General features: G+C 49.0%; 1 protein-coding gene across 1 annotated transcript in view; it reads left to right on the top strand.

The window, feature by feature from the left end:
• The window catches only part of LOC135914571 (serine/arginine repetitive matrix protein 2-like), a 38466-nt gene extending 26213 nt beyond the window's left edge, over window positions 1–12253 (top strand). Inside the window, exons 3-5 of the mRNA XM_070530010.1 lie at window positions 1224–2727; window positions 4085–4219; window positions 11904–12253. Coding sequence (XP_070386111.1) covers window positions 1224–2727; window positions 4085–4219; window positions 11904–12142 — 1878 coding nt within the window. The 3' untranslated portion in view covers window positions 12143–12253. The remainder of the gene's footprint in view (window positions 1–1223; window positions 2728–4084; window positions 4220–11903) is intronic.
• Window positions 12254–12484: the final 231 nt, after the last annotated feature.

The following is a 12484-nucleotide window of genomic DNA, read 5'->3' as shown; positions in this document are numbered from 1 at the left end:
ACCCGGACCCAGAACTGCTTTCTTTCATATATATATATATATATATATATATATATATATATATATATATATATATATATATATATATATATATATATATATATATATCGAGGCTTACTATGCTCGTAGTTACTGTATAATGGCGTCCTAGTACTGTGAGTGTTGGACGAAGGGGATGTTGATTACAAGAACCTACGAACACAGTGATAGGACACATGAGGTAAGTCTCTTAGGTGTCCTTTTAGTGCGTTCGGCCATGTTTACTTTACTTTAATAATCATCCCCATGATTATCGTCATCAGTCTATTTGTTGTCCGTTGCAAGACCAAGGCTCTTACAAGCTGTCTCCTACTACCCTTGTCTTGCGTCACTTGACTCTATGTATCTGTACATTTCCTAGTTTTATCACGCGACCCCCTCATCACTTACAACCATCTCACCCAGCACTATAAGTTAATCAAGAGAACCATGCTGTTACTGCAAAAGACACTCTTATAAAGCAGAAAATGTCACGTACAGGCGGCTTCAGAAGGGTACCTACCCATGCCCGGCCTTCCTGCACGAAATCTTTCCAGATGCGCACCCTCACAATCCGTGTCTCTTTTGCAAAGATATAGCTAGCCTTCTCCTCCCATGCGCTGGGGTTGCCCCCTGGCACCGAAGGCCAGGACCACAAAGGAAGAGTGGGACCAAGCTCTACGCAGCTCGGACCTTGAAGCACAGCTCTGTGGTGTCCATCGGGCCCGCGATGCGGCAGAGGGGCATAGACTCTCTGTCCCGACGTGGGAGCGGCCCGCTGCGTGCTAATCACGCGCACCGAAGGAAGTAAAGAATGTTATTCATCCATCCATCACGCCACCTGCTTCCCACCAGGTACAACATGTCCGTCGTTAAAGGCTGTGAAGGACGGTAGTTATGGCAGTGTGAATAAAACTTGTGTTACGTGCCAAGCACCTGTTCTCACCATAAAAATGCACAGACCGTCACCAGGCATGCCCAGGCTGTATGCACGCTAGATGCGCTCGTAACCAACACATGTAGAACCAAGCAGCTACTAGGCATTCCTAGAGAACGCGAGAGCTGTAATTTGCATTCTACGTGAATCGTCTTTGGTCAAGGCGTTTCGTGTAGAAAAAGTAAGGCATATGTAATTTTGCTCTAATGTGATTCCAGCCCCCTGTTTGTGTGGCTCCGATCCATACGCTTGACAAATTCGATCGCAGGCAATCGCCGATGGGCTTCCAAGTCATGGAGTCGCGCCTGTGTCCCGAGCTGCAGTCTCCGTTCACTCGCATCGGGCTCCATCCACGTGCATCGGGCTCGTCCTGCTGTCGCTGCTGGTGGTGATCACAACAGCTATTCTCAAGCGCACCCGAAGTCATCGAGCTTTGCCGCAGCGGCTACGTGGGAGCGCCAGCGCGGCCGAGCGCTCGACTCCCCGGTCCGCGCAACTGCGGAACGCTACCTCACGTAGCGGTTTGCCGCAGCGGCTACGTGGGAGCGCCAGCGCGGCCGAGCTCTCAACGCCCCGGTCCGCGCAACTGCGCAACGCTACCTCACGTAGCGGTTTGCCGCAGCGGCTACGTGGGAGCGCCAGCGCGGCCGAGCCCTCAACGCCCCGGTCCGCGCAACTGCGCAACGCTACCTCACGTAGCGGTTTGCCGCAGCGGCTACGTGGGAGCGCCAGCGCGGCCGAGCACTCGACTCCCCGGTCCGCGCAACTGCGCAACACTACGTCGCGTGGCGGGTTGCCGCAGCGGCTACGTGGGAGCGCCAGCGCGGCCGAGCGCTTGACTCCCCGGTCCGCGCAACTGCGCAACACTACGTCGCGTGGCGGGTTGCCGCAGCGGCTACGTGGGAGCGCCAGCGCGGCCGAGCGCTCGACTCCCCGGTCCGCGCAACTGCGCAACACTACGTCACGTGGCGGGTTGCCGCAGCGGCTACGTGGGAGCGCCAGCGCGGCCGAGCGCTTGACTCCCCGGTCCGCGCAACTGCGCAACACTACGTCGCGTGGCGGGTTGCCGCAGCGGCTACGTGGGAGCGCCAGCGCGGCCGAGCGTTCGACGCCTCGGCCCGTGCAACTGCGCAACACTACGTCACGTGGGGGGTTGCCGCAGCGGCTACGTGGGAGCGCCAGCGCGGCCGAGCGCTTGACTCCCCGGTCCGCACAACTGCGCAACACTACGTCGCGTGGCGGGTTGCCGCAGCGGCTACGTGGGAGCGCCAGCGTGGCCGAGCGTTCGACGCCTCGGCCCGTGCAACTGCGCAACACTACGTCACGTGGGGGGTTGCCGCAGCGGCTACGTGGGAGCGCCAGCGCGGCCGAGCGCTTGACTCCCCGGTCCGCGCAACTGCGCAACACTACGTCGCGTGGCGGGTTGCCGCAGCGGCTACGTGGGAGCGCCAGCGCGGCCGAGCGTTCGACGCCTCGGCCCGTGCAACTGCGCAACACTACGTCACGTGGGGGGTTGCCGCAGCGGCTACGTGGGAGCGCCAGCGCGGCCGAGCGCTTGACTCCCCGGTCCGCGCAACTGCGCAACACTACGTCGCGTGGCGGGTTGCCGCAGCGGCTACGTGGGAGCGCCAGCGCGGCCGAGCGTTCGACGCCTCGGCCCGTGCAACTGCGCAACACTACGTCACGTGGGGGATTGCCGCAGCGGCTACGTGGGAGCGCCAGCGCGGCCGAGCGTTCGACGCCTCGGTCCGCGCAACTGCGCAACACCGAAGGTGAGTGCATGTTTAGTTGATCTCAATCTTTCGAATATATATCGTTACATCGTTATCGCGGAACCAATAATCATGTCTTCGTATGGCGTTGAATAGTAATTCGGCAGCACTGCAATGCCACCGAATGCCGAATTCAATGCGAGAATTGAAGAATAAGCAGACTGTCATAATCAAGATTGATTACACTCATTGCAGCCAGCTTTATTCACAAAATAACTTAGTGGCTGTATCACGTCGACTTTCGAGAGTTGCCGAAAGCCCTGTCTTACGACCAGTCCATGATAGCATAAAGAATAAATGCAATGATGGCACAAAACCAAGATTCCCTGATTGGCTCAAAACCCGAAGATGACCAATTGTGACAACGTAGTGTAATTTGACAGCATTCGAATTGGCACTTCCGAGCGTAGCAAAGCTCAGAAATGATGCTTTTGCAGACAGGCAGTTCTGTCATTTAGGTGCCTTTGTATATATATATATATATATATATATATATATATATATATATATATATACAGGAATGCAGTAAGGTCGGCCTGAGCCATAGCTTGCTCTGGCATGCATAAGGGTATAAGTGAACAGAGTGAACGCTGGTCCAGTGCTTGTGCTTGTCCAGTGTGTCGAGTGCTTTCCTCGCACACGCGTCTGTATCACTCATTTTTAATGCGTTGCTATTAGGAGTATCAATATGGAAAGAATTGTATGTTTATGAAGTGTGGGAAGCCAACCACGTGGTATAGGTAGAAAATGAATGGGAGAGCTCAGAAGAACGTGCACGCATATATAGAGCAACTGGAGCCGACTTCACAAAGCTTTTCATTCTTAAGTTCTGTTTGTCATTGGCTAATATTATTCGCTAATGATATGTCCCACATCCCTATTGGCTGGCACGAACGCTTTTAGCGTAAGAACGTTCTTGTGAATACGGGCCCTGATGGCCTGCTCTGGATCACCGCCAATTGCACTTTCCTGTTCGAAGATGTAGGGTGTGTGTCGAGTGAGTTCCTGAACAAGCAACTGGTAACGCGGTGAACGAAATTTAAATTATGGATCTGGGACCTCAAAGAGCTGCAACGAAATGCTAACGCATTTCTCTCGCATTGACCGCTAAATGTTGACTGAAGTAGTTTTCGTTCACAAGTATGTACCAACTCTCCCAGTCAGAAACTCTTGCTGAAGTTCAGAATGGCCAGTGTCCAAGCCCACGCACCACTGACGAGTGCCCTGTGTCCAGCAGGAACCAATCTTGAATATCGTGCTTTCTTTTTGCTGACTGATTTTGCGATGCCGAAATAAGTCATGGTTCCATATTCCGGACATCACCTATCGTAGCATGCATGCTTCTTCTCGAACGCAGGAGACGCTGGGCAGCGGCGACGGCCCGTGCGACAACCTGTACGAGCACGTGTGCTCGGGATGGCTGTTGTGGCTGTCGGGGAAGCTGCTCTAATTGCGCCTGGCAGAGCGCAGGATCTCGATGGCTCCCAACAAGGCAAGGGCGCGTACCCGCACATTTGCCCTTCTCCCCGATTTTCTCTCACAAGCTCGGTCTTCATGATAGAGATACATAGTTTTAACTCGCCGTTACCACGCACCGATGCCGCACTTGCAAGTTGACGGGGCCAGTACTCGAGCGTTGTACGTCATCGAACGGAGAAACTTTGAGTAAAAGCTCCGAAGCCTTAAGACACATACAACATGCGGCTGTAACTTAAATAAACACGTACATTGTTTTTACGTTACAGAACCATTCATATTCATATTTCATATTTTCTCTTCTGGCACTTTTAGAACGTTCAAGTTGAGGTTGTTGTGTTTGCAGCGTTAGTGGTATGAAAGGGCGTATTCTCTGTACTGGATTTAGCGCGAACATTCATTCCAAGGCTCTCTCTTTTGTGTCACGTACGTATGACCCTGTGTTATTCTCAGAAGAGCCATGTCGACACAAAGTAGATTTTATTTCTGTTTATACCGATCAAATATATATGAATTATATAAAGATGTCTTTCGTGTTATTATTTTCGTAATATATTTTCTAGTCTAATGGATTTAATTCGTACTGTTCAGTTAAATCAACTGCAAAGGTGGACACTACTAGCGCGAAAAAACGCATTGTCCAGGAAGCTAATTGGAGAAATTCCATAATGAACTTTTGAAGTATTCAACGTGGGACACACGTTCCAAATGCAAAGTTGAAGATGAGCAGTAGTGAAACCATGCCTCCTTAGTATAAATGCTACAAATAGTATGATTTTCGACATCTCCTTCTACGTATTCTGCTAAAGTAATCCATTCGCGTTCCAGGCAAAATCGTCCCAGACTCTCAGAGGGACTCTATTATGCCAGCGTATTCGGCAGCACAGACGGATAAGGCCTTTGTTAACTGTAGCAGTTTGGAAAAGAATCTTGGTCTGAGTCCGTGGTGTGATTTCTGTAGCGCGGAACACTGATGAGCGGATAGAAAAAGAACGAAGGGGTTAGCGAAAGAAGTACAAACACAAGCGCTGTGCCTGTCTTTCGCTAGCCATTCCTTCTTTCTTTTTTGCTTTTCTTGCCGCACTTCAGAGCTTCGCGCTGCAAAAACCACGCCATGAACTGTAACGTCAGCGTATTCGGTAGCAAACTCGGACACGGAGCTTGTCCTGTGTTTTTGTGCTAAGACGCGAAAGCACTATTTCCTAGCTTTGCTTTCTTCAATTGCCACTAGTGCCGTAAAGTCAGCAATTGAAGAGGTTATACCTGACCCTTCTTAACAATTTTTGGTCCTGTAGTGGTAATCATAACGTCTTGCAACAAATTTCCGACATAGGAAAGAAAAAGTTAGTACCAAGATGTGTCTCAGAAACGTGAGCGTCGGCATCTCTGATTACGAGACTTGTCAATTCTTGCCACAGGTAAATGTGGTTTTACCTGGTGTTGCGCAAACGTAAGTGCGTAACATCAAGCCCGGGTTATGCCTTCGTACAGTATGACTAGAGCATGCTGCCTAAGATATATATCTTCTGGTGTCGCGAAATTGTCGTCAAATATTTCGCGGCCACAGTTCCCACCTTTGCAGTTATGAATAAAGTAGTTCGTAGAAACACATGGAATTTATAACGCCATGATTTCTTGGCAGTTCACGGGTAAAGCTTTTGATATGATTCCAAAATGAGCACTAAGAATGTGCGTTGGTTTTTTGCTAGTGCTTTTTATTGAGATGCACTAAATATAAATTTCTCACTTCATAAGATAAATTTTGCGCCATGCAGGGTTAATTACCCACCAGGCAACTGCTACCTCTCATGCAGGTAATATCCGCGTTTCATAGAAGTTTACCCGAAAAGTCTGAGCGCCGCTGTCTCTCACAGATGATGTTTAAAAAATACAATTGAAGCAGTACACAGGTGTCTTTTTATTTAGGTGCACGTTAAAGAACCCCAAGTGGTCAAAATTTCCGGAGTCCTGCACTACGGCGTGCATCATAATCAGAAAGTGGTTTTGGCACGTAAAACCCCATAATTTAATTTTTTTTTGTCTTTTTATCCAGAGATAACATTCGTAAAGTCATGCCTGACGCAGTCACTTCCCGAGGGCTGGCTCAGTGCAATAGTCACTCCTGTTATCAAAGGTGACAAAGGTGGCAATCGCATGCAAGTAAACGATTGCCGTCCGGTATAAGTGACGTCAGTATGCTGCATGCTTTCGGAGCACATTATATCAAGACGTGTTACCGGCTTTTTTAATCTAACCAGTGACTGAATCGAACCAGTGAATTTAACCGGTAACGAGGTAAGCACGTATTTAGGAACTGTCTTTCTGCGGTGACAGAATTATTAGGAACACTTCGTGATTTTCACTTGAACGTAGATAGACACCTGCAAACAAAGGCAATAAGTATTGATGTTGTAAAAGTATTTGACACTGTTTCTAAACGCAAATTGCTTTTTAAACTCTAGAAATAAGTAAAGGACTAAGTAACCAACTATTAAAATGGGTAGACGCTTATTTATCTATTTGCAAGCAGGTAGTACTGATAGGCCGTTGTTCGTCAAGGCCGCTCAGCTGCATTCGGGGATTCCCCTTGGATGTGTTTTGGCGTCAATACTGTTCTTTCTGTATGTTAATGATATTTCTTCCCTAGTTGAAGCACCTGTACAAATTAAGCTTTTTGTCTATCATTCTTGCCCTAATAGCATGTGAAGATGACCAGATTAAACTGAACGAATGTTTACAGGCTTTAGATTAGTGTTGTGCGAGATGGGACATGGAAATAAACTATAGTAAGGCAAGATTTACAGATATTAACCAAAGCAAGCGCGAACTTTCCTTCGTGTGCAGTATCGGAGATCAAGTTCTCCAGAATGTAAATTGTTTCAAATACTTAGGAGTTACTATTGTGCACACGGTAGAATGGTACTCACATAGTGATATCATTTATTATAAGGCAAATCAAAAGCTGTCCTTTCTAAAGAAAATGCTGCATTATGCTGCACGAGAGGGGAGGTTAACAGCCTATAAAACGTTTCTATGCCTGGTCTTGGAGTATGCTTGTGTGGTGTTCATCGAAAAGTTCTAAAAGCTAAAATAAAAAATATAAAGAGAATGGCAGCCCGTTTTATATAGTTTAAGTACCGACATGGAAATTCCGCTTTGCGGCCATGTTATAATTATGCAAGCTAGACTCACTGGATAAGCACAGACGCAAGCATGAGCTAAAGTTACCGTTTTTAAAATTAGAAAGAACACACAAGGGTAAATAAGGAATCATTTGGCAACTTCAAAGAAGACGCGTCCGTACAAACCACAGCAGAGCTATCCTGCCTTGCTTAACGTGCTCTGACGTATTTCGTTTTTTTTTTTTCGATGCAATTAATAGAAATGCGAAATAGCTTGCCTCCCGCTCTTGTGACCGCGAACGTGCTGCCGATTTTGAACGTGCATTGCATGCATGCTTTGGAAATTGCGTATCGAGTTTTGCAACGAGCACTTCCCTTATTTTATTGCCCGTTGTGCATGGCGAATTTATGTGTATCACAGTTTGTTATGTGTTAGCGGTATTTAAACGTTACCCTCCCTTTAATGAAACCGAGAAGTTCGTCGACAGTGTTCAATAAGAAAATGAAAATTAAATAAGAATGAACTCGATCTATACTAAAAAAGATAAATTAAGGAGCTGGTGCGCGGTGTGATTGCATTGCCTCCCATCGAAAAGAAAGTTGCGCTTAAAATTCTTTGCGTGACGCTGTAGGAGTTTCTAAGTGGGTTCTGTTCATTTATTTAAAACACCCTCTATAAATTTATTAAGTTTTTGTGCGTCGTCATTTCTAACAAGTTCGTGTGTGCGCTTAACTGGACGAAACGGCGTAAGCTCACGTGAAAGGCATAAAGCCAATGAAGTCACGCATATTATAAAACCACACTATGGACTAGTGGTGGGGTGCAAAAATGCTTTTTTACAGTGCTTTGGGTGCACCCTAAAGAATCGCAGGGACTCGAAATCCAGTTTAAGCCCTCCCCTGTGGCACCCCTCTGGACCTTTGCGTTGCTTTTGGACCCCCTCAGTGAATCACTCAGTCAGCCCTGTCCCTCATCATCATCGTAATCATAATCCCCTATATTTAGTGTCCACAGCAAGATGAAGGCCTCTCCCAGCAGTGACCAGTTGCTACAGTTATGAGCTAGGTGATTACAGGTTATTCCTTCAAATTTTCTAAACTCGTCGCGCCGCAAAATTCTCTGTCGTCCTCGCCTGCGTTTCCTTCCCTTGGCAGCCATTTTTCTAACTTAACAGACCACCGGTTATCTGCCCTACGCATTAAATGGCTTGTCCAGCTCCATTTTAAAGCCTTCGCATTCTTATTGTACGTCGCACGCTTCTAGGCGTTTCCCAGGCGACCCAGGTAGGCGTTTTCCCGCCTACCTGGGTCATTGGGTATTCCGTGGTCCAATGGTTAGCCCATCGGGCTACTGCGCTGGAGTAACAGGGTTTGACACCAACCATCGGAGCAACTTAGGTCACTGAGCTCACTGTAATCAACTTAGGTCACTGTAATCGATATGTACAGTCGAGTGCAAAAGTTTAAGGACCACAGTTGCCGCTGAATTTCATTTTTCTTCTCAGCCTAGACATAGAAAGGCTGAAATCAAGTGTACTGCCCACGTGCGCCTGCTTGACTAGCACCATGATTTTATTCAATTTCACGTTGCGCGGCTGTGCTGAAGAATTTTTTTTTTCTTTTCATACGCCGCGGTCTCTGGACTTTTGCAAGGTTGCATTCGTCTACGAAGAAGCTAGCCGCTGCCAAAGCTGCACTAGCGTAAACCCTCGTTGCCGCCTATCGGCAGCTGCGGAAAGCAGCCGTTCCGGGATGATTGTCGTGGGTTCCCCTATTCTCTGGAACACACGACAACGCTAACGAAACAGCTACGCCACAGTTCAACAACTGGGCTGTTGAGCCTCCATTTGTGTCAAACCCAGGACATCGCGACTAAAGCAACGTGCGTCACGTATAATGGCAGTAAGAAAAAAGTTCAAAAAAAATCCGTAATTTGACGTAATCATATCTCTACAAGTTGCACTTGTAATGTATGAAGCATGTGTAGTTACTCAGTACAAATCGTCGTAGGTTTAAAGGGCCGTTTATAGTCCGACGTAACGCCCGCGCGCGCACGCTACGTCACGTCGGCGAGCGCACCGGCGCAGCTAACGTAACAGGCGGCTTCCAACGCGCCCCGACGGGCCCGGCGCCGATATAGCTCCTGAGCCATTCGCGCGTCGAAGTCGTCGGAACTATCGCACCACAATGCATTGCGCGCGAAGAAAAAGGCGCCAACACAACTCCGCAGACGGCTTTTGCGGACGGCGCGCGACTTGGCGAACCTCCTGCGCATGCTCCGAAGATAGCAGCCTACGGCGCGCGTGTTGAAGTATAGACCAGAATACGCTAGCCTCGCACCCAGACTAATCGAACGCATACTCTCGCACCCGGATTGCCCGGTCGACCAGCGCCGTGTTGTTCTGGGCTGCCAAAGTGTGTTCGCCGGCGACCAGCAGACATGGCTAGCGCTAGCTCTAGGACTCCAAAGTGCGGAAATGTGAGCGTTCACGCGGATCCAAAGTACAAGAAGTCATCTGGGCAGCGTTGCGTCGTGTTTGGACGCCAAAATAACCAGCGGAAAAGAAGCAGGTTGCTTAGAGCTGTTTGCGAAGAGCACAATACACGTAGGGAATCGTGCCGGTGCGGTGTTTTCAGCCTGCACCGATTTCTATCCGCAACGAAGAATGACAAGCTGCGCCACCGGTGGATAGCTGCAGTGAATAGAACTACCAACCGAGTGAAAATGCACGAGTGAGTATTCGATCTGTGTATATTTTGGTGCCACGTTCAACTTTGCACCCTACGAACGTAATATGTGTAACACGCAGGTTTGCTCTGAGCACTTTCTGGACAAGCCCACAGAGCAGAATCCCGCGCCGGTGCTTCGCCTTGGCTATAACAAGAAGGCAAGCCTTTTCGTGTTTTCATTCAGGCAGAGCTCCCGACAATTAAGCGGAACAGTTGAGTTTGCGGTTAGCGATACTTGCAGCTGGTGCACGGCATGACCATGAAGCGTGAACGACAAGTTGTAGGCGATAGTATGTTGCCCTGCTGGTGAGCGTTATTGCTAATGAAAGTAAACCGAAGTCTGCTCGTCACGTAGCATGCGTCCACAAAAACGTAAACGACGACTGTTCGTCGCCGAAGGCGTTCTTGCAGCGCACCTGTCTTTACGAGCTGGTGTTGCAGGTGGCATTCGTAACGAATTCATTTGAGCCTCCTGAACTGCGTGCCGGCTGTTATGTGGGGCAAAGCGCAAAATTTTTCCGTTCATAAGGCGAGGAAAATAAGGTGCTTAATTGTTGTATTTTGTAACAAAATTTTGCTCGTTATCACCAGTTTTTTTTTTTTACTGTTTTCTTTTCTAAGGGAGCGCCAACAATCCGATGGCCTCGCACAAGCGAAACAGGTCTGGTACCAGGTAGCTGCAGTTGGTGGGGCTAATTTCTTGGAATGCAGGTGCGGTTGTTGTCTTGTACCAAAGGGGTCCTGATGATGCAGCTTTAAGTAGGGATGGTAATTTTACGTGCCCTGTCGTGGTTTGTGCAACTGTACAACACCTGCATCTGTCATGCTCGCCCTGTTATACGGGCTTTGACTGCACATGTAGTTGAACACTATAACTACTGTAGTTCCTCATTTTCCAATGAGTGCAGGTTTAGCATCATATGCTGCTTGTTCGAGTGCTGTAGACTTGTGTTCTGAATGTTGTACTCTTAAGTGGTTGCACGATACAATTGGCCTGGCGCATTTTCTATTTCATTTTGAGAGGACTTTATATCTTCGCAATAGTGATGGCATGAGAAAGAACTACAGCCCTTCTTACTATAACGTCTATTTTGTTTTCAATGTGCAGGTGGTGAAGGGCAGGCGTGTGCTAATCAGGCAGTCAAACGACCTCGCCAGTTGGTTGCCAAACGCGGCCAACCCAGTAGCGACCATGCCAAACAAGACCAAAGTGAAAGTGGAGAGGACAATGTTCTGCGTGCTTTAATAATATATGGCACCAACACAGTGCTGTAAAATCCTTCACAGGTTACGTGCTTACGTGGTTACCCGATGTATTCGCTTCTGCAGTCTGCACACCACTCAGTGTGGCCATTGCGGACTTGCATGAGGTCTTGAAGTTTGATTGAATCCAGACAGCGAAAATGACAGGTTAGAAAAAACGCGAAACACGCCTTCCGCCCAGCTAAAAAGCCCAAGTTTCGCTTTCGCGCCGGGTCGCATCTCCCGGCGTGGCAGCCCAGGCCTGCTACTTCGCGGCGCTTGGGATAGATGGCGCGACCGGCGCTCATCAATATGGCGGCGCCCTTTGAATTCACGGTGTTCTGGTGTATAGAGGAGATGGCATCTCGGTTGGCGCAGCGCAACCGACGTAGCGTGACTGACCGCGAACGACGCTCGCCCGTGCGCCCATAACGTCGGTCTATAAACGGGCCTTAAAGCAACAAACAGCGGTGCGGAACGCGCGTGGTTGAAACATTTTATAAACTTATCACTTTGCGCAGCTTCCTCAACGTTGCCTGCCAAGTATGAAACGAAGCACAGACTTGTGATTACAGGTGGCACTACGTGTCATTCTCGGCTGCGCAGGCAGACGGCACCGCCTTGTTTACTCTGACGTCAGCCAGGCTGTGCCGAGTACGGCCACGACTGCAAGGGTGTCTGGGCAGCTCGTGCTTTCCGGTGTGCGCGGAGCTTCGCAGGATGTGCGCGGCGGCCGCGTTTCATTCGCCGTTTCTGGCCGAACGCGCTACTTGGCCACGTCGACACGCCGGCTTCATCGCGCTCCAGTCGCCGGCCTGCAACTCCCGTGCATAACTGCTGGATGATCAAATTTGCTTATCGACTTGAATGCAGGTGTTTGCGTAATTTAAAATAAATTCAGCTCATCTATCGAATAAGCTAGCCTTTTCTTTCCTAATACATAAATACTTGAAGCAGTGTCTCCTGCTTCCCCTTGCTCCCGTGCCTGTGAGTCCTGCTCTACCAGGATACCACTTGTCCAAGCCATTGGGCGTCAGGAGCAGTCCAATGCTGGCCTGAACTCTGTGCGCGCCGTCGCTCCTTCCAGCCTAACTGACCGTTTCCCGGTTTCGCATGTCCAAGGCCAGAGGCTACGTCGCCGCAATCCGGCCGAGTGGAGGACAGCTGATGACCGGCCCATTTATTTA

This window comes from Dermacentor albipictus, unplaced genomic scaffold (genome assembly GCF_038994185.2).
Source record: "Dermacentor albipictus isolate Rhodes 1998 colony unplaced genomic scaffold, USDA_Dalb.pri_finalv2 scaffold_40, whole genome shotgun sequence".
NCBI lineage: Eukaryota > Metazoa > Arthropoda > Arachnida > Ixodida > Ixodidae > Dermacentor > Dermacentor albipictus.
This window is presented reverse-complemented; position numbering and strand designations above follow the sequence as displayed.